The 21,790-nt window shown below is 43.4% G+C and overlaps 1 protein-coding gene across 1 annotated transcript in view; it reads left to right on the top strand.

The window, feature by feature from the left end:
• Positions 1 to 18,376, top strand: part of OCRL (OCRL inositol polyphosphate-5-phosphatase) — a 74,843-nt gene extending 56,467 nt beyond the window's left edge. Inside the window, exons 18-24 of the mRNA XM_055119969.1 lie at positions 8,189 to 8,275; positions 8,799 to 8,822; positions 13,472 to 13,588; positions 14,952 to 15,036; positions 15,644 to 15,771; positions 16,560 to 16,671; positions 16,877 to 18,376. Coding sequence (XP_054975944.1) covers positions 8,189 to 8,275; positions 8,799 to 8,822; positions 13,472 to 13,588; positions 14,952 to 15,036; positions 15,644 to 15,771; positions 16,560 to 16,671; positions 16,877 to 17,001 — 678 coding nt within the window. The 3' untranslated portion in view covers positions 17,002 to 18,376. The remainder of the gene's footprint in view (positions 1 to 8,188; positions 8,276 to 8,798; positions 8,823 to 13,471; positions 13,589 to 14,951; positions 15,037 to 15,643; positions 15,772 to 16,559; positions 16,672 to 16,876) is intronic.
• Positions 18,377 to 21,790: the final 3,414 nt, after the last annotated feature.

Genomic DNA, 21,790 nt, shown 5'->3' with positions numbered 1-21,790 from the left:
GTTCATGCAATAAAGCACTTTAACCCCATATTATCTCTCCAGCTCTTTTTGTTTGGTTGGTTTTTGGGGTCACAGCCTACAGTGCTCAAGGCTCAAGGGTTACTCCTGGCTCTGTGTTCAAGGCTTACTCCTAGCAGGGCTCAGGGGACCAGATAAAGTGCTTTTTCACTGTGCTACCTCTCTTGCCCTAGCCTGGCCCTTTTTGACTTTAGCTTTCTGTAATTCTTTCTTAGGTTTTCTCGGTCCAACACCAATAATAATGTTTCAAATTTATGAAACAGTGCTACGAATAATGGTATCTGTTGGCCTCTTTACAATGCTATAAATAATGGTACCTATTGTACTCTGACATTTTAGTGAATCCAAAAGTAAGTTTAGTGCCTGTGTTGATGCTTCATGTACTATTTCAGAGAGATACTTTCTTTTGTCACACCTTCCCACCAAATATGGAGTGAAGTCGCTGACATGAGTCCTTCTCATCCCCCTGCTCTTTACAATGTCAGTGACTTTGCCTTCCTAGAAGAGTTGGAATTAACACAAGTGGCAAGCCAAGGAATATCTATAATTACCTTTGTTTTTTCACAACTAATGATTTTTGCTTATTAAATAGCTGATAGTATTATTCATTATACATTAAACACAAAATTTTATGGACTTTATGTAAGTTTCTAAGTTTCTGTTATTTCATTTATGTGAGTTAATTAAATTCAGTGGTGTTGAAAGTTTATTTGTATGTACAGTGTACCCAAATTCTAAATCAAGGTTAATAGAGTGTTTGACTAGAGATGATCTAAACATTGACCACCTTTACTAGCTAATGTCCAATGTGTTTGGTAGGTCAATATTTTAGAAAGCCTTTAGAATGGGAGGTAGAGATCTTATAATTTTTAGTAGCAATAGCATCCCTTCCTGTGCTATCCACTCAAGCCCTGAATATGCTATAAAAGCTTATTGATTATTCAGCTAATCTCTGTGAAAATCAATCTCACAATCAGCCTATTTTGGTTTTAATGAATATTTGATGCAGTCAACATTAACATGACCTGAAATAAGTTAGCACAAAAGAATAAAGTGGTCTAACATAGTGGTTTGGGGTTCATTACAGAAGTATTTTGAATCGGGTCCAAGTAATTACGAGACATGCATTAGGGCCATGAAGATGGCTCAAAGGATTGAAGTGCAAGCTTTGTATGTCGAAAGCCTAGGTTCACTCCCTGGCACCATATGAATCCCCAGACTCCACTAGGGAGCTAGGTCAGAGATTAAGGTTTTTTGATCCCCAGCACCACATGGTCAGCAAGGCAGCACTGGGAACAACTCCCAATTTCAGAGCTGGGTATAGCCCCCTGGCAGCAGAGGTGTGGCCCACTCCCCCCAAATATATAGATATAGATTATATATATACATATGTATATATGTATATATATATATATATATGGAAAGGAAAGTCGTTTAGGTTCCAGAGACACATGAATGAAGATTAGAAAGTGAAAGGAAAAAGGGTAAGAAAAAATTACTACCCTGGAGTGAAGATTATGAATAACTGGGACTAGAGGCATAGGCACCATATGATCCCTTGAACACTACCAAGTGTAGCCTGAAGGCCCTCACATTGAACCCTTGGCCTGGTTGGCTGAGAATTGCAGAGAGTGGTCCAAGCGACCTTGTGCATAAATTGGAGGCATAAAGATTAGCAGCCAGTATTAGGCAGAGCAGAGAATAAGAATCTCAAAGCCAGTTGAGGAGTTTATGCTGAAGTCATAAAATCAAGTAGACATCTAGAGCCAGCCAAAGGCTTTTATGAACAGTGTATATGCTTGTGTTAATTTACACATTTGGAGAAATATTCTGGTGTTGCTTGTAGATCAGACTAATGGAGAGACCAGACTTGAACTCACCAGATCTAGTTAAAGATTTGCTTGTCCACAAAGATAAAAATAAATCGAGAAGTCACTGTGAAGCACAGGGATTAAGGCACTTGCCTTTCATGTGGCCAACCCACCCTATTTCTATCCCTAGCACCGCAGACAGCACAGAGCTAGGTATAGCCCAACGTCCTCAACCCCCTGAATAAAGTTGAGGGATAGATAAACTATATTTACATGGTGATATATCTCTAGTGCCATATAAAGACTAAATAATAATTTGGCGATTAATTCATCCCCAATGATCTCTTTACTATGTGTTTACTTTGTTTTACAGATCTAATCAGCCTTTTGTTATTCTGTTAGGTATATGAATTGTATTTCTTTTCTTTATATTTCATAGTACTGTCCTTTTCTTAGAACTTCAGTATCTGTGTAGTTTTCTGCTTATTTAAAAATATATATCTGGGAGCTGGGCTTATAATTCAGCAATAGAGCATTTGCCTACATGTGCTAGCCCTGGATTTGATTCCTGCCTCCACTAAAAAACCACTGTATCACTGTTGTCCCATTGTTCATGGATTTGCTCAAGCGGGGGCCAGTAATGTCTCTTTTCGTCCCTGTCCTGTTCAGGGTCAGGGGAATGAGGCCCATTATTGTTACTGTTTTTGGCATATCGAATATGCCACAAGTAGCTTGCCAGGCTCTGCCATGCGAGATTCTGCATTGCTCTCTTCCCGGAGCTTTATTTTATAGCCTCTGGATCTTGGCCGTTGATGAGATTACATGGTCGGGGGTGAGGGGGGTACGGGGGCACAGTTTGTGGGTGTGGCTGCCAAGCTAATGGAAAACTGGGGATCTGGGTGGAGGACACCCTGTCCCGATCCGAGCAGGCTTGGAGTTCTCAGCCACGAGTTCCACATACTTGGGTTCCTCTGCTGGTTCCTTCATGGGTGAGGCTCGTCTGAGTGTGTGGAGAGTGGCCTTCAGCATGGCTGCGGCTGGGTTCTGGAGGTTTTAGGCTGCTGGGGCTCTGCTTGGGGTGGGGAGGGAAACTCAACACGTCTCCCTCCAAGGGGGCCCTGGTGAAGAGGGGGCGCAGGGGCAGGAGGAAAAAGGATTATACCTCAAAATGACACTTTTACATTATTTTGCTGTTACTACTGGGCTGGAGCTATAGCACAGCAGGTAGGGCATTTGCCTTGCATGTGGCCGACCCAGGTTCAATTCCTCTGTCCCTCTCAGAGAGCCCAGCAAGCTACTGAGAGTATCCCGCCCGCACAGCAGAGCCTGGCAAGTTCCCCGTGGCATATTCGATATGCCAAAAACAGTAACAAGTCTCACAATGGAGACATTACTGGTGCAGCTCAAGCAAATCGATGAACAACAGGACGACAGTGCTACAGTGCTACTGGGGGGAATACTTGAAAGGGTGAATATTAGAGCTAAGAGTGACTTGCAGAGCTGGAATAAAGGTACAGTGGGTAGGGCATTTTTCTTGTATGTGGCCAACCCAGGTTTGATCCCTGGAACCCCATATAGTCCCCCACGCTCACCACCAGGAGTGATTTCTGAGCACAGAGCCAGGAGTAGCCCCTGAGCATCACTGGGTGTCATCCAAAGATGGAGGGGCAGGGGAAGTGATTTGCATTATAATTGCCATGTAGTAAAGTTGCCCACTGGGATAATCTAGGCTTGGTTCCCCCTTTTTCACCCTTTCCTCCTTACTCCTCCTTCCCTCCTTTGGTAGCTCAGATCTTCTAAGTCCAAGGTTTTATTTTTCTGGACATTGTCCTCTTTCTTTGTTTCTTTGCATGCATATGTGAATGATATCTAGCATTTGACATTCTCTCTCAGGTTTACTTCACTTGACATGACACTCTACCTCCATCCACATTGTAGGGCAGGATGAATATTCATCTTTTCTCACAGCTGAGTAGTTGTCCTTTGAGTGTGTGTGCCACAACTTCTTTATCCACTCAGTTATCACTTGTGTTGTTTCTAGATCTTGGCTATCTTAAATAATGCTGCTGTCAACTTAGGTGTGCACATATTTTTTCAAATTATTACTTTTTATTCTCGGCGTTGATGCCAACAATTAAGTTCCCTATTTAACATGCAACAAATATGCAGAATGTGATGAGCAGTAGCCTTAGGATTCATTTAGAAGATGTTTGTTCAAGGGAACGGAATGGTGTGTTGGTTTTCACAGTTTAGCCTAGCATTGAAACAGACGGTCTACATCTGCTGACTTTATCCCCCTAGCCAGGAAAATGAACTCTCCATTTTCCTTTGCTGTTCTCCCAGCCCCGGTGACATTCTGATTTTATTCAGGTTTTCTTTTCTATTCATTCTTTAAGAAATACTATTTTTTAATTGTATCACTGTCATTGTATCACTGTCATCCCATTGCTCATCGATTTGCTCGAGCGAGCATCAGTAACGTCTCCATTGTGAGACTTGTTACTGTTTTTGGCATATGGAATATGCCATGGGTAGCTTGCCAGGCTCTGCCATGCGGGCAAGATACTCTCGGTAGCTTGCCGGGCTCTCCAAGAGGGGCGAAGGAATCGAACCCAGGTCAGGCGCGTGCAAGGCAAACGACCTACCCACTGTGCTATCGCTCCAGCCCATTTTTTCATTATTATCTAAAATGTTTTCTCTTCTCTGCTTGCCCTACTTTTATTAACTTGAGTGATTGACTTCCTTTGCTTCAATCTCTCCTCTTTTTAGCCTCTTTGGAGGTACCAATTCTTCTAATAATTTAACTTTGGGGTCTCTCATTTCACTGCTAAAGCCTGGTTTCTCAAACTGTGGGGATCAGGGTTGCATAACTGAATGGAAGGTTTCTGAAAATGTTGGCAACAGGAAAAGGTTTCTGGACTCAGAACAGCCAGAAATTAATTGAAAATCAAATGTATATGATGGCCGCACCCGTGTTGTGTTTCTCCCATGTAAAGGTGTCACAGTGGAAAAAGTTTAAGAAGCTCTGCAGCAAAATATAATCCAAATAGCTTTACTGGTCACTCCAGGTCCTCCAAAATCTGTTTTCGAAACACCTTTTTAGTTGTGTTTTTTTTTTCAATTTAGGAGTAGAGCTGTTTATTCAGCCACTGATTAAGCTGACTGAAGCAGGCATGAACTCCACATTACTTTTTAAATTTTTAAAAAATATTATTTTCATAAAGTTGTTCACAATAATTGTTTACATTCAACATTTCAACACCACTCCCATACACCATTACACCTTCCCACCACCATTATTTTGAATTTTCCCAACACAACCCAAGTCTGCCCCATAGGCAGATGCTAAGTAATTTATTTTTTATTGCTTGCTATGAATAGTATGAGATGTCATGCAGTCATGAAAGCAGCTGAGCACTCCTAGAATTCTAAATTTTTTAAAAATATTTGGGGTCCGAAGACATCTCTATAGGTGCTGCTCTTTTCCGGAATTTATTTGTGAATCTCTGAATTATGGCCATTAATTGCTTAGATGGCCTGATTTTGATCTCTTTCCCGATTTATTTATGGGTCTCTGAAGCAAGGCTGATAAATGAGCTTGTATAGCTGATCTGGAGGTGGTATGTGGGAGTGACTCCCACATACCTAACTTTTGGCTATTTAATTTCTCAGGAAACTTGGTCTCAACTTGTTGGGGTTCAGCCAGAAGCACAGCGGCAATTTGGGGGTATCAGGAAGCCTGAAGGCACCATCAGGCTGCTGATGCACTCGCCCCACAGGTACAGGTTGACCTGCTGGGCAGCACCTTTCCACCCTTCTTGACCTTTTTAGTATTTTTCTGTTTTTCTTAACATTTGTCATGCACTCAAGGAAGCCAGTGAGCATTTTTTTCCTTGCTTTTCTACCTGGTGATTTGCCCTTGCTACTCCTTTATTTCTGCTCGGTTCACTTGTAATGTTCCTTCCCTAACTCTACCCTTAAAGTTCAGGAACTCTTATAGTCATGTCTCATTTCTGTTGTTATAAACCCCCTAACAGGGCCGGAGAGCTATTACAGGGGTTCAGGCACTTGCTATGCACACGGCCAAGCCCTGTCACCTCATATCACCCCTGAACAGCACCAAGAGTGATCCCTGAGCACAGAGTTAGAAAGAAGTAAGCAATGAGCTGCTGATGGTGGCCCCAGTCCAAGATAAAGAAAAACAAGTAAAAGGTACGGAGTGATAGTACGAGGATTAAGGTCCTTGCCTTGCACATGGCCAGTCCCCAGAATGGCATATGGTTCCCTGAGCCCCACCAGGAGTGATCCCTGAATGTAGAACGAGGAGTAAGCCCTAAGTACTGCCAGTTGTAGCCCCCAAACCAAAAATCAATAGATAAAGGACTCCTGATAGCCCCAGCTGTAAGCCACCTCACCTTCCTGTGGGTCCCTATTTTGTTTTCAGTTGTAGCCATTTACTAAGTGCTTTTATGCATGACAGATAATAATGTCAGGCCATAAATTCTGAGCTTCCTAAAATTCAACTGCAAACCCACACCAGAGAGCATGTCTTTCTCCTTTGTGTATTCTCATCTCATGTCCTCCCCACCAAAGGCATTTAACACAATACCTTATACTGATCATTGGTCGCTACTCAAAGGAAAACATCTTTTAGGGCCTCATTTGACAGGTTAGTATACAATATTAAAAAAAATCTGTGTAGTTTGGGGCCAGAGTGCTAGCACAGCGGATAGGGTGTTTGCCTTGCACAAGGCCAACCTGGGTTCAATTCTCGGCATCCCATATGGACCCCCCAAGCACTTCCAGGAGTAATTCCTGAGTGCAGAGACAGGAGTAACCCCTGAGCAACGCTAGGTGTGACCCAAAAAGCAAAAAAAAATATCTGTAGTTTGACTCATCTTGACATGTGACATTTATTCATGGAACGGAAAAATCAAGAGGTCTGCAGACTGGCAGGTTGTCTATTTTTAGTCCTAAATTATGGGGAAAGGTTTTGCTCCAGAATTGTCTTAAAAGAGATATTTGGCACTCCGGATTATTTTCACATTAAAAAATAATCGCTATTATACTAGTGTAAGTAGTGCACAGTTAATGAAGCCTGTGACTCTTGATAAGTTGACCCTTGATTACTTTAGTCTCATCTTTAGTGTGGTATTTTAAAGTCCAGGTAAACCCACAATGCCATGTTTAATCCATAATGTATCTAATAATACTAAAACAAACCTAACCAGTGAGCAGTTATCCAGGGACATGTCAGGAAATATGTACTCTGCCGGCCCCCGCCCCTATCATAGTTCTGACAGTCACATTAGGCTTACTCTTACTCTTGAGACTTGAGACATGTGACCCACGTTTCACGTTCTTGGTGACCCTCGGTAACACTTCAAAGATCCCAAGCAGGAATTGCAGGGGAGGTGAGAGGAGCTTTGAGAGACGCAGCCTTTCTGCTGCATTCAGCCCCAGCATTCTCCGACCACCCCTTATTAGATCTTAGATCTTGGATCATTTCCTTGTTCCATGAGGTCAACATCATGGTCTGTGTTGTAGAAGAACCCCGAGGCAAAGTCTAGTTACTTGCTGGACGTCCCTGTATAGTCAATAAGAGACAGAAGGAAGATTTGCCCTCTTTCTACTTACCAGACTGCCTTGTCATGGGTTCCTGACCGTATCGCTCTCCCTGCTGGAGAGTGAAGTACATCCTCGAGACTTTCTCACACAGGATAGCGCGCTCTCTAGAGAAAGCAGTCAGCTTGTGCTTGAGTTTTTCATAGGGAGCTCAGCGGTCACAGCTGTGGAGTCAGAGCTGTGTACTAATCTTGACTTAGCCATTTAACTACCAGAAAACAGCATGGCCTTGGCCAAAGAATTGGTCCTCTCAAAGCCTGGTCCCTCATCTGTAAAATGAGAATAATATGTGCTGCATATATATGCAGATTAAATGTGAATGAGCACTTAGCACAGCTCCTACAATGTGGCAGATACTCCCTAAGTCACCACTGTAGTTGTTGCTGAATGGTATGTTTGGGTCTGTTTGTTTGGATGCACACACAAGTGATTTTGGGGGTCTGCTCAGTGCTTGGGGGGACATTCCCGGTGGTGCTTAGAGGACCATGTGGTGCCGCAGATGAAACCCCACATGATGCTACAGCAGGTAAGATGGTCACCGTGCATGCAGCATACCCAGGTTTGATCCTCGGCACCCCATATTGCCCCCTAAGCCCCAGTAGGAGTAAGCCCTGAGCACTGCCGGGTGTGTCTCAAGAGCAAACAAGTAACAGCAAAAGAAACAGAGACAACTAAAGAGGTGCCTTCTCTTCTCTTTCCCTTGCTACTCTCTTTTTTTCTCTCACATCTTATAGGAAAACACCGTAGGGGATAATGATGGATCCTCTGGCCCACAATGGTCTGAAAGGAAATTCCTTTTCATTCCAGAGGGACCTCCAAATGTGAGAACTCTAGGGCCCTTTGAAGCGGGGAGTGGGTGTGGGAGATGAACAGGAATGGGGGCTATTGCTAAGGAACTAGCCAGGCCAGAGGAGTGAAAGAAGAGAAAGAAGTTCCCCTCTCCTCCGCATGTGGCCCCCGTCAGGCTCAACAAGCAAATTTTCCACTGAAAGGGCATCAGAGTGAGAGGAGATGCTGCACAGTGCATCCTGCCTCCAGCAGCATGTCGAAGGAGACACCAGTGGACATTTGGTCGGGTTAGCTGGCAGCTGCCAAAAGTCGAGGCATGCGCATGTCAATTGCACAGCCATTGGATATGCACAGTGGGAAATTAGTGTATGAGAATGTATTCCACTTTCAGCAGTCGCAGTTTTTTTGACAAATGTAAAGCTATTCAAAGCATGTAGCTCTACCTATCTAGTAAGCTAGTGAGTTCTAATAATACTGATCCGTGTCTAATTCTGTGAATTAACCTTAAATCATTTTCTGTCTGTCAATGACTTTCTTTTCCTGCTCTACTCTCAGGAAGAAGACAACCTCCTAGAAAAGGTAATGAAGCACATTGGTGGTTATGAGTGCTGGTCCCTGAAATTTGTCCCTAGGCTTTCCTGGGGATCTAAGAGAGAATCCTGTCAAAGTCATCCTGTTGTGTTTAACTATGTCTGCTGCACAGGGAAGATATTTACTGACTCAAACAACTTATGGAGATCCAATACATAAAGAGCAGTAGGACTCAAGGCTCCAGATTTGTGTCCCTGTGTTCAAGTGTGTTTTACATACAAGAAAAATACTTTCTACGCCGATCAAGTATTAGGACCCTTTATATGAAAAGCTGTAGAACTAAGGTTCACTATCTGTATGTTTTCTTTTATACAGATGTTTATAATAGCATTATCTGACATAGCCAGAACTTAGGAATAAGGGAAACGCTTGTTCAATAACTGATAGATTAATAAAATATAATCACACAGTACAGTGTTATTCAGCAATAAGGAGAAATGAAGTACTGATTCATGTGTAGTATGGGTGAACTCTGAAAGCAATGTTAGTTCAAGAAAGCAGTCACAAAAGTCACAATATATGATTCAATTATATGAAATAGAACAGATATTTAGGGAATGATAAAAACTACTTGAGATTATCCTGATAGTTTTATATATATATATATATATAAAAATACATATATACATATACATACATATTCAACTGTATTTTAATGGAAAAAGTAGCTAAGAAGCTGTCTTGAAGTATCTGAAAGTTTATGAACTAGAGGAGAAGGATACTACTTAACTGTCCTCCATTTTCAGGGAGAATAAAACTGGAAAGGTAGTCAGGGTACTTGCCTTGCATGCAGCCAACCTGGCTTATAGCACTGGCACCCAATATGATCATCTGAGCGCAGAGCCAGGAGTAAGGCCTGAGCCCTGCCGGGTATGCCCCCAAAGAAACAAGTGTAGGCGACATGGGTTTTGTTGCAGTGAAAGTGATTTGTGTTCGTGATTGTGATTCACTACTGAAAGGGTACACACTTGTTCAAGAAATAGAGCCCAGCATAGAACTGAATGAGAGCCTTAGGATCACCTGCTCCAGCTCTCCGCCTTCACACAAGGGACAATATTTTCTCCATTCTAACAGGTGAGCCAACCAAGGCCCAGGAAAGTAGAGAACTGCTCTAAAGTCTAGTTGCTGAGGCCGGAGTGATAGTTCAGCGGGTAGGGCGTTTGCCTTTTACCTGGCCAACTCGAGTTCCATCCCCGGCTTCCCATATGGTCTGAGTAAAGAGCCAGAAGTAGCCCCTGAGCATTGCCAGATGTGAACCCAAAAAGCCAATAAATAAAATATTTTAAAATTAAAAAAATAAAGTCAAATTGCTCCTGACATTGGGATTTGCGTGGAAGCTACTGGGTTCTCCTGAATGCCTAGAAAAGGGACCTAATGAATTCTCTCTTTCCGGGGTGCCTCACCAATTCTGTCTTCAGTCAACCCGGAGAGTGCCTCTGCTCTACACATGAGCTTGTGAAAGTTTCTGTTTATTATTTATTCATGTATTTATTTGGGGGTAGGTTCACAGCCAGCAGTGTGCTCAGAGAAACCATGTTATGCCAGAGATCCAACATGCATCCCAGCCCTTGGAGCTTTATCCCCTGCCTGAGAAATGTTTTTATGTTTTTGACCACACCCAGCATTGCCCTGGGGTTACTCCTGACTCAGTGCTTAGAAGCCACTCCTGGCGGTGCTCCTGGGACCATGAAGTGACAGGGACTGAATCCACGCCTTCTCCATGTGGAAAAGCATGCACTCCAGCCCACTGTGCTGTCACTGAGAAATATTCTTAAAGCATTTTCACACAGTCTTGCCCATAAACTTTCCATTTCATAGAGTTTAAGGCAGTTTGATGGTGAGAAAATAGACAATTTTTGTGCTTTAGTTTTTAGTATGAAGATTAAGAAGTGTGTCCTTATCAGGGACCAATTTACCTTGCTGAAAGAGAGCAAAGTGTACCTGTTCTCCCTTGAATAGTTCAGGATCAGGTGCTAAAGCCATAGTAAAGTGAGTAGCGTGCTTGTCTTGCACGCAGCCGACCCGGGTTTGACCCTGGCACCCCATTAGTCCCCCTAGCACCATCAGGAGTGATCCCTGAGCCCAGAGCCAGGAGTAAGCCCAGAGCACCACCAGGTATGGCAGAAGGGAGGGAAGGAGGCAGGGAGAAAGGAAGGAAAGGAAAGAGGAAGGGAGGATGGGAGGGAAAGCCTTGAGCAGCCATGTGTGACCCAAAACGAAAGAAAAAAATTCAGGAGCCTCTCTAACAGTGTTCAGAAGGCCGCTCCTGACCATTCTGCCATCCAGGCCTGAGGATGTGTTGCTTGTTGCTTGGGCCACAATGACAGAGACCACCAGGGCCGCCCTGAGAATGCTCCAGGGCCTTCAGGGCTATACCCAGGGGTGCTCGGGAGGCCAAGTGGTGCTGGGGATCTAACCCACATCAGATACCATATGTCCTGACCCCTCTCCAATGTCCCTATCCCCTGTATATAGACTTCTTTTAAAGTAACATTTCCTTATCAAGGTCTTCCTCAAGACTTCAGAGACAAAATGATGATGTGCTGTATTGTCACACATGAATTTGAAAATTGACACTGAATTTAACCTATTGAAATTCATTAACCATTTGAAGCCTCTAAAGATTGAGAAGGCTCCACTTCCAGGCCCTCCATGTTGATCATTGGCCATGGTCTGTCTTTTCATCTTGGAAAGTGCCTTTTGTTGCCTTAATCCCTCAGTACAAGAAAAGCAACAATTGGATGAATCAGTAGTGAATAATATATGGATGTTAAGTTTGGGGGCATCCACTAGAAGAATATGTACATGTGTTGCACTTGGTCCAGAAAGTTAACAGTGCATTATGGACAATATTTTGGATCTGATATCATATGGAGACCTGGACTTAATACAGCAAAAAAGACAGCTAGTAGATAGGTCACTAGTAAAAATTCTGGCAGCTCTAGGGAGCATGAACATAAAATGAAAGAACCCCAAGTTAAGAAACAACAGGAGCAGAATACATTTGAAGAAAATCAATATCAAATGATAATCAACTAAGATTTCCTTCTCTTCTTATCCCCTTTCAAAGTGACTTTAAAAGCATACCAGTGCTCTTTGAAGATCATAATATTAAGAGCCCTCAGCTTTGTTCTACATGATATGATCTCAAAGTAGTTAAATATTTCTCCTTTATGAAATTGGGAGGGCTCCCAAACTTTCCTGGGTGGGCAGCGGCGGTGCTGGGGAGAGGGGTGGGAGACTTGACTGGAGGCCATTCCTAGTGACACTTGACGGGTGTGGTTGGATGGTTCAATGCTCAGGCCCAGCAGTGTGGTGCTGCTCTGGCCTGGCCTGGCCTGGCTGTGTTGAGGGCCACCAGGATCACACTTAGTGCTGTTCAGGGGGGCCTTAATGGTGCCAGGGCACAAACTTGGGTCTCTGCACAGGCAAGGCACATATGCACCCCTGACCATTGCGCTATTTTCTTGGCCCTGGATGTTTCTTTTCCTTCTCTTAAAGCTACTGCTCAGAGGCTATAGATGAATTTTACAGTCTTCACAACTTCTTATAGAAAAACTTGAACATAGAGAATATATAATTTAAGCTGGAGATGGAGGAAGGGGAAGAGACACAGAAATGCTCAACCATTCACCACTCAGGATTTTCTGAGGACTTCCTTCTAATTCCTTTTAACCTATTCTAGGAATAGTATATAATATAACATATTATGCATGGGTGGTATCAAGGATCAAACCCAGGCCTCACAGAGCTACGCCCCCAGCCCCAATATAATTTATATTTGACTAAATATAAGATCATTGATTTTATTCCTCAGCCAATTTCAAGTTCAAGTATAGTTATTCATCGAATTTACATCACTTCTGGATTTTTTCTCTTAGATGATTTCTGGAGAATCAAACAGTAAGTAAGGAAGACAGTTGCAAGATGTCAGATCTCCTCAAAGTCTTGGTTGAGTGGTTAATATAAAGAAAATAAGTTGGGACTCAGACCCTAGGCTTTTCCTAGCATTTTCAGCATTTGGTAGGCCATCTTCAGTTTGCTGTTTTGGGATCTTGAGGCTTGTGAGTTTTAGTGCATTAACATCAGAACCTCCATCAAACTGACATTCAGGGGTTCGTGAATGTAGATTTAACGTGGAGTATCCAAAGAATCTCATTTAAATCAACAATGAGAATGGTAGTAAATTTATGGTGAGACCTAGAAGAATTGGATAAAAATCAACAAAAGTGTGGGCACTAGTGTCTGAAAGTACTATACAGGCGATTGTAATTTAATGGCCCTTAAGTCCCTGGGTGCGTGCAGACCGTGACTATCTCACTGGAGAGCTGGTTCTCAGTGGCGTCCTGGAAAGGATTTATAACTTACAATGCAGCCACATGATAAGCACAATAAACCCAGATGACATGCTTGATGGGTCAGTGAGCCTGTCTAGAATAGGAAAGCCTTGAACCGTGGGGATCAGGAAGTACCAAGTGCCTCCAGTCCTGTAGTATCTATCCTCAGTAATAAAAACATAAAACTCTTAACAATGGAGTTCTGATTGTACCCACATAAGCAGAGTTTGAAGGAGATTGTTACACATAGAAGTTGTTGTTCTGAGACCAATTCAATTCTTACTTCTTTTTATGTATTAGGAGAAATCCCTTCTGCATATGGTTCCCTTGGATGATGGTGCCAGTGAGAGACCCCTTCACATCCCCAAGGAGATCTGGCTTCTGGTAGATCACTTATTCAAATATGCCTCTCAACAAGTAAGTGAGCACTGATGGATTTGCCCTGAAACTTTGGGAGGTGTGTGAGTCTGGCAGGAATTAAGAATGCCTGTCAGTAGAGTGTATCTTCCACCCAGAAGCCCCATTTTACAGTAGCTAGGCAGTCACACCCAGAAACTGCCCCCAGGTGCTGTGTAATCCCATCAATAACCCACATCCAGAGACTATAAAACCAAGCTCCCAGAAGTGCGGCTGCATCTTATAGCCTAGTTCGCCCTCTTGGAGAATCTGACAAGCTACTGAGAGTCCATTGCCCGCTCAGGAGAGCCTGGCAAGCTCCCTGTGGCGTATTTATATCCCAAATACAGTAACAAATATATACATACCTCTCAGAGAGCCCGGCAAGCTATCTGTGGCGTATTAATATCCAAAAACAGTAACGATAGGTCTCATTCTCCTGGTCCTGAAAGAGCATCCAATTGTTGGGAAAGATGAGTAAAGAGAGGCTGCTAAAATTTCAGGGCTGAGTGTAATAGAGATGTTACTGGTGCCTGCTTGAGTAAATCAATGGACAACTGGATGACAGTGATAGAGTGATAGTCAGTAGAGTGCTTTTGACTTTCCCAAGCTGCCTATGTACAATAGCACTGTTAGATCACCTTAGCAGATGGATGTATTTCTAATTACAGATGGGCGAGGTAAAGTACCTCAGCTAAGCCAATGATAAAAACTTTGTCATAGCTAAAACTCAAAGTAATTATGCATGTCTCCTGGTTACACATTTTTTTTCCCTGGACCGGTGCAAAATGTCTGTCACACCTGTTTTAGCTGTCACATTATCATTGCAGATTTTTTTTATCCAAAGCAAACTTCAAGCCCATGTGTTTAGCTTGGTCCTCATCACTCTTCAGTTGTCTCTAATATGCTAGCCACCCCTAGCCCATTCCCCCACACAAAAGAAGTTTCTTGGAGCCAAATTGAAAGATAATATTTTCTTGCCTACTGAAGAGTAATGCAACTTCAAAGCAAGATTTAGTATGGCGATGACATTTACACCACCCTGAGCATCCCATAGGATTAGGCTGAAATGTTACTGACTGGACTCTACTTCCTCTTAGCAAGAAGCTAGAAGTAGGAATACCTAGTTCACAGCTGACCATCTATTCCCCTACCACTTCAGGAAAAGGCTAAAACCTTTGAGAAGAGTTTTCTGATTTAAAATGAAATTTCACACAAATTATTGAGATGATAAGCTTATAAAGGGTGCCATTTTTGCCTCTCTGTTCCCAGTCGTCGCTGTGTATTCCATATGTTCCTTTATTTTCTTCTGCTTCCTGGAACCTGGGGTGCTTGTCAGCCTAATTACTTTGCTTTGTCCCATTCACTGTAACCTCTTCCATAGGAGGACCTGTTCCAGACACCTGGGTTGCAAGACGAGTTAGAGGACATCATCGACTGTCTGGATACCAGCATTCCTGAGAAAGTTCGTATCTTTTTTTGAAAATGGATGAAGAAGCTGGATGAGGACTTGGCCAAACTCTTCTTCCCATCTACATTTGACTTTTTGTGTTTCCATCTTTCTTTTCTTCATCACTGTCTTTTGTTGTAGAGTGCCCATTGACTACCCCGTTGTGTTTCTCTCTTCCTTTTGGGAACTTTTGACCTCTTTCTGTGTCATTGTCTTACTAAGCGGAATCAGGCGATAGTAACGTTTTAATAAGTGTGGAACGGAGGATCCACCACGATTGTTCTGCTTCATGCAGTGATTACTCCCGCCACCACGTGTACTGTCTTTAGGACAGGGAGGAAGATGGCAGCTAGTTTCAAGGATTCATCTAGTGTGAACTGTCACTCTGCAGGCTCTGTTACCCTGCCTCTCAGACAGGGTCTAGCCTCCCAAGAATCTTTCATCATCAGTTCTACCACAATTCGGCTGCAGCATTCCTGGACCAGTGAAATAGCAAACCCCAGACAGGGCCTCTCTGAAAAAGAGGAAGGAGAACAGTCCGTGAGGGAGTTTGAAGAACGGAACACACAGGGCCTCTTCGTGGCCTTTTTCCTGGAATCCCTTTCCCTTGACTTCAGTTTATCCAGCTGGCACTAATCACTCAGTGGCGGAAGCACTGCTCATTTTCTTGGAAGCCCTACCAGAGCCTGTCATCTGTTATGAGTTGTATCAGCGGTGCCTCGACTCTTCTCAGGATCCCCGGATCTGCCGACAGGTGTGTGTTCGTTCTCTGGGGATATGTCTGGGGCAGGCTTTCCCATGGGGAAATCACCAACTTTACAAAGCCAGCCAATAGGCATCATCTCTTATCCGTGACAGAGCACCCGCATGGAGAGCTGGGACCCATACACTTTAGGTTGTTTGATTTCGTATGAGACGTGCCACCACCCAATTTATGTTTACAGAAAACATGGGGTGTAAACCTCAGTTTCTGGGTAAGATTAAGGAGGCTAACTGTACATGGAAATCTGACATTAGCAGGGAGAGTGACACTTGGGGACCTTTTTTAATTGAATCATCATGAGATACACAGTTACAGAGTTGTTCATGACTGGGTTTCAGTCAAACAATAGGAACCCTGTTTTTTTTAATTTTTTGGTGTTTGTTTTTAATCCTGAAATGCTTTGATGTGCACTAGCTGAGAATTCATCTGAATCCGAGACTTCGGAGTATTGGGATGAATTCCATCCATGTTAAGTGACATCGCAAAGATGACCATACCCCTGGCAAATGCCATGACTACCCACCTGGAGAAATGGGCAACAAGCAGATTAACCTTAACCTGTTTGTGAAGTGAGGTATGCATTTGAATGCAGGCTGGCCATGTGGCCTTGTCATTTAGTAAACAGTACAACCAGACAGCTTCAGTATTAACATTTGGTCAGGCTATGACAGATATGAGGAGTCTTATGAAGGCTGGATTACAAACTCCTTTTATGGCAGCTTTTCTTACCTCCCTTTCATTTGTTCTCACTGCCCACTTTGCTCTTTTTTAAAAAACAGGTGATTTCCCAGCTTCCAAGATGCCACAGAAATGTTTTCCGTTACTTGATGGCATTCCTCCGAGAACTCTTAAAATTCTCTGATTATAACAATGTCAACGCCAACATGATTGGTAAGACTGCTTCCTACAAAAGGGGCACAGGGGTGTTGCTAAGGACAGTCGTGTACACAGTTCCTTAATAACTTTCTGAATAATCAGGCACACTCCTGCCACTCCCTGCCAGCCTTATCCCCTAACCCCAAAACTCATCCCCAAGGTTTCATTTAGTATGTGTCTCACAAAGGGTTGCCTCCGTTTCCTTTCTCTCTTCCTCTAGCTACTCTCTTCACTAGTCTTCTCCTGAGGCCTCCACCCAACCTTATGGCAAGACAGACTCCAAGTGACCGCCAACGTGCTATCCAGTTCCTTCTGGGATTTCTACTTGGAAGTGACGAAGACTAAGCCTCTTCCCCCTTCTTTTCTCCAAGACTCTAGAGGAAGAAGACCTTTTGCACCAAGTATTTTAGAATAACATGAAAAATCATGCTACAGAAAGGGGCCTCAAACTGTTGGCATTGAAAACAAAATCTACTATTTCTAGTGCAAAACAAAGTTTCCTAGTCCCTCCTTTACCATATTCTACACAGCAGAATACCTTTAGACTTATATTGCCAAGCCAAAGTTACCGTATTTTGGTGTTTATGTGTTTTCTCTTTATAAGACAAAGAGATCTGTATTTACACTCCTTTATCTGGGGATGTGTTTGTTGCCCACCTGCCCAGCTGTCATGATAATCCTTTGCACCCTAGGTCTAGATTCTGAGATGTTCCCATTCTAGGCCTACAGGCACTACTTAATAATAGCTCAGGCTTGGCCATGGTCAAGCACTTTTGCCCTACCCCTTCCTGTACCACCTCTTTGCACTCCACTCTTTTAGTTCTTATCATGCCAAAGGACGTCTGAGTCAGGTTAGTGACTCTCTGAGTGTCCTCAACAGTGTGGCCTAACTGTCTCCATGTGGTTGTTACATGCATTTGTGCATTTCTACTAAATGTCATCTGTATGTCTCTGCAATGTTGGCACTGGGTGGAACCATATCCTATAAATACTCTCTGCTGCCATACTTAGTAGCAGAATTTTCGGGAGTGTTAGGGATCACATCTCATTGTTGTGAGAGAATCACAGAGTGGAAGCACTTTGAGCATTTCAGGAGTAAGAATATTTGTGCTTGACAGGTCTTGCTTCTTACTGTCCCTTTTTGTTCATAGTCACATGTTATGTAATAAGTATCCTGGATGTCTAGCACCCACCCCCACTTAGAAATCCATCTCAGGAGCAACTCTTACACTACAATCAAAAGCAAAGCCTGCGGGGGCTGGAGCAATAGCACAGCGTGTAGGTGTTTGCCTTGCACGCGGCCGACCCAGGTTCGATTCCCAGCATCCCATATGGTCCCCTGAGCACCGCCAGGAGTAATTCCTAAGTGCATGAGCCAGGAGTAACCCCTGTGCTACTCCAGGTGTGACCCAATAAGCAAAAAAAAATGCCTGCATCTCCCATGGGCCTCTTTAGAGATGCTGCTCCTTTCAGCCAATGAGGACATGGAGGTCTCTGAAGTCTCAGGAGATATCTATCTCTCTCCCTCAGCAAAGCTGACTCTGAGCTATTCCACCAGCTCCCAGCAGTTCAAGCATCTTATTCAGTGCTACATAAAAGAAACTGGGCAGTGGATCCAACCAAGCATCTTTCTCTCCCTCCCAGGACATCCCTCTGAGCTTTTCATTTACTTAAGCTCTGGGGTAGCCTTTTTGAAAATTTAGATTGCTTGAAAAAACAGCCACCAACCACTGAGTGTATCAGTGCAGTTGAGTTCCTCCTGGTTTGCTTTTTTCAAAGCCACTGAGTCAACTCACTCTTGTCTTACAGACAGACTCTCTGTCTGACCTTAAGCATTGAGCCCTAACTCCTCCAGATTATCTAAGGAGAGAACCAGGGAACACCACCGCTGAATGGTTCTCCAGGTCTCCCATCTCTCATTTATTGAGTTCTTTGGGGTAAGAAAGGATATATTCCTATAATATGTGATTCAGCATTTTCCTGATGGGGAGTTATGGAGCTCAGAATCAAGTTATTGTTGCCAAATAGCCGCAGATCTGACAGATCAGGGGCTAGATGTTGAATTAATTGGTTAATGGGAGGGGCTGAGTGATAGTATGGGGGATAGGTCACTTGCCATTCAATTGTTCGGTCCCCAGTAACCCATACGGTCCCCTGAGCCCACCAGGAGTGATCCCTGAGCACAGAGCCAGGAGTATGTTCTGAGCACCCTTGGGTGTAGCCTAGAAAACAAACCAAAAAAAAAGTTAATGGGGGACTTGAGCAGAACCTTCTGTCAACTCCAGTAGCAATATAACTGCCACAGCAGAAGCAGATTATCATTGCTGTGGCAAAATCCTAACACAAAGACAGGGTAGAACGTCCCCTAGGCAACGTTTTCTAGTTTATTGCCAACCTGGGACCTTGAGATGTTCAAGGACGTGGTTAGTGTGCTGCGTGCAGCTTCCTAGCTGTTTCTTTAGAAGTCAGATGATATCCGTTAATTTACTGCCACAACCATTTGTCTAGGGGTTAAGGACATCAGATAATCTCTAAGTAGAGGGGGATAAGAAATCTGCTTCCCTCATGTGCCTCCTCCAGCACTCAACCGCTAATTCCTAAGTACCTCTAACGTATTCTTTCATAGCCTCTCTAAAGTAAAGAGTTCAGCTCCTATTGGTAGGAAAGGACCCTGCATCTGTTGTTTGGGGGAAGAATTGATTCAAACCTACATGGTGAAGTTACATTAGTCGCCCTTTTACTGTTTTCTGATTCTTATTCTGTAATTGTTCTATTTCCCCAAAATGTCTTGGTCACTAAGCAAAGCTGCTAGTGGAATTCCGTATTCCGTGTCATCTTTTTTATTATAATTTATTGCAAATTTTTTTCTGAATAAATATATGTTGTGTGAAAAAACAGCGTGGTTTTGGTGGGGAAGAATCAAAGAGGGAAGTTTAAGTCTGAGTCCCATTTGACTGCTAGAGTCCACACAGCTCTGCCTAGAATTATCATGTACTGTCTCACAGAGAAATCTCACTAAGAATATTTTATGTATGTGGCTTTAAAAATGAGAAATCAGGGGCTGGAGAGATAGCACAGCGGGTAGGGCGTTTGCCTTGCACGTGGCCGATCCGGGTTCGAATCCCAGCATCCCATATGGTCCCCTGAGCACCACCAGGGGTAATTCCTGAGTGCAGAGCCAGGAGTAACCCCTGTGCATCGCCAGGTGTGACCCAAAAAGAAAAAAAAAATGAGAAATCACATTCGTTTTCGTAAACGAATTTTATAAAACCCTATGCTTTCAGAGGCAAGCCAAAGATACTAATTTTAACCTTGAGGATTCAGGTAGCCAAGTAATCATTGGGGAAAAGGATATTGATTTTTTTAATTGAGGTAATGTTGGCTTACCACACTGTAATATGTTTTTGGAATACAGAGTCATACGTCTTCAGATGTATGTTACCACACCACATTCAAGATGTCAATTTTTTATTCAAATGTTATGACTAACCAATGTTTTACAGTACTGTATACTTTCTGGAATCCAGTTCCAGACCTCACTGTATTTATGTGCTTTGTCCATTCACCATCCAAATTCTAGTGCACAAAAGAAAGGGGATTTTTTGTTTGCTATTTTGTTTTTAGGGGTGGTAGGGTTCAACAGGGCCTCATACATGAGAAGCATGAGCCACATCCCATGCCCCACATTTCTAGTGCAGTTACCCTATAAAATTAACTTCCTCTTGGGACCAGAGATAAAGTACAGCAGGTAGGGCATCTGCTTTGCACATGATTGACTTTGACCCTCAGCATTCTGTATTGTCCTCTGAACCCTGCCAGGAGTGAATCCTGAGCACAAAGCTACGAGTAAGTTGTGAGCATTGCTGGGTGTGGCCCCCAAGTCCAGTGAATAAAATGAACTCCCTCTGAGTCCTTTTAAGGATATTGATTCTTTTTTATTTCAACACTTGGGCCCGAGAATATAGAATTGCTTGGCCCTGTGGCAGTCAGGACCACACCCAGCAGTACTAAGGAGGCCATGTAGTGCCAGGCATAGAAGCTGAACTGGGTGCATGGTAGGTATGTACCCTAACTACTATACTATCTCTAATCCCTTAAGGATGTTGGTTCTTTTTTCCTGGGGCACACCCAGCTGAGCTCAGGGCTTCTTCCTGGCTCCATGCTCGGAGATCACTCTTGGTGGGATTCACAAGACCATCTGTAGTGCCAGGGATCAAACTGGATTCAGCTGCATGCCTTAACTTCCTGTACTCTCTCTCCAGCCTAGTATTTTGATTCTCAGTGCATCTGAAAATCATGCTGGGTCAAATCCACGATTGCTCCAAATTATCTGAAATCTGGCGATTCCTAATGTACACATTTTGGGAAAACCCAGCTGTCCTTGCCAATAGCCTCAGAAATAAAGACATGCCCCCACAAAAGAGCCTGTTTCACACATTTCATTTTACAACTGTTGAAAACCAGTTTTTTGAACTTCTATTACCGGTGTGATGAAATTAAAAATTTGTACTTTGTAGGGAAGCAGGGGCAAGAAGTTTCCACTTTTTGGAAGAAATGTTCCACTTTCAGAGGAACCCCCTCATATGAGTATGCTGCCATTAGTGGCCTGTGAACTTCGTTAGAGACTTCAATTTCAAAATCTGTTCCCTTTCAGACTGAAGAGACCTCAGCTGGATGTTTCTTTTCAACCAGGGTCCTTGTCCAGTTTCCTCCAAGTGTAAGCTTAACCTTGATGAATGTGCTGATTCAGTGTTGTTGTAAAAGGTTGGTTTAGCCACCCACCTCCTGAAGGCCTTGCAGAAGAATGTATTCCCTTTTGCTAGTGAATATCCCAGTGGTTGGAGACTGACACCCAGCTGTCCTGCCAAGTATCAAGGCATGATCACTAGTCACTTTCCCAGAGACTAATAGTTGCAAAAGTTAGAGATTGCAGGGCTGCTGTTACCGGACGGCCTTTAGGGTCTTTTGTTTTGTTTTGGGATCACACCCAGTGATGCTCAAAGGTTACTACTGGCTTTACTGCTCAGGAATTGCTCCTGAGGATACTCGGGAGCCATATGGGATGCCAGGGATTGAATCCAGGTCAACCACATGCAAGACAAGTGCCCTACCCACTGTGCAATCCCTTCAGCCC

The sequence above is a fragment of the Sorex araneus genome, chromosome X (assembly GCF_027595985.1).
Source record: "Sorex araneus isolate mSorAra2 chromosome X, mSorAra2.pri, whole genome shotgun sequence".
NCBI classification, from domain to species: Eukaryota; Metazoa; Chordata; class Mammalia; order Eulipotyphla; family Soricidae; genus Sorex; species Sorex araneus.
The sequence above is the reverse complement of the archived record's forward strand: the minus strand, read 5'-3'. Positions and strand labels throughout refer to the sequence as shown.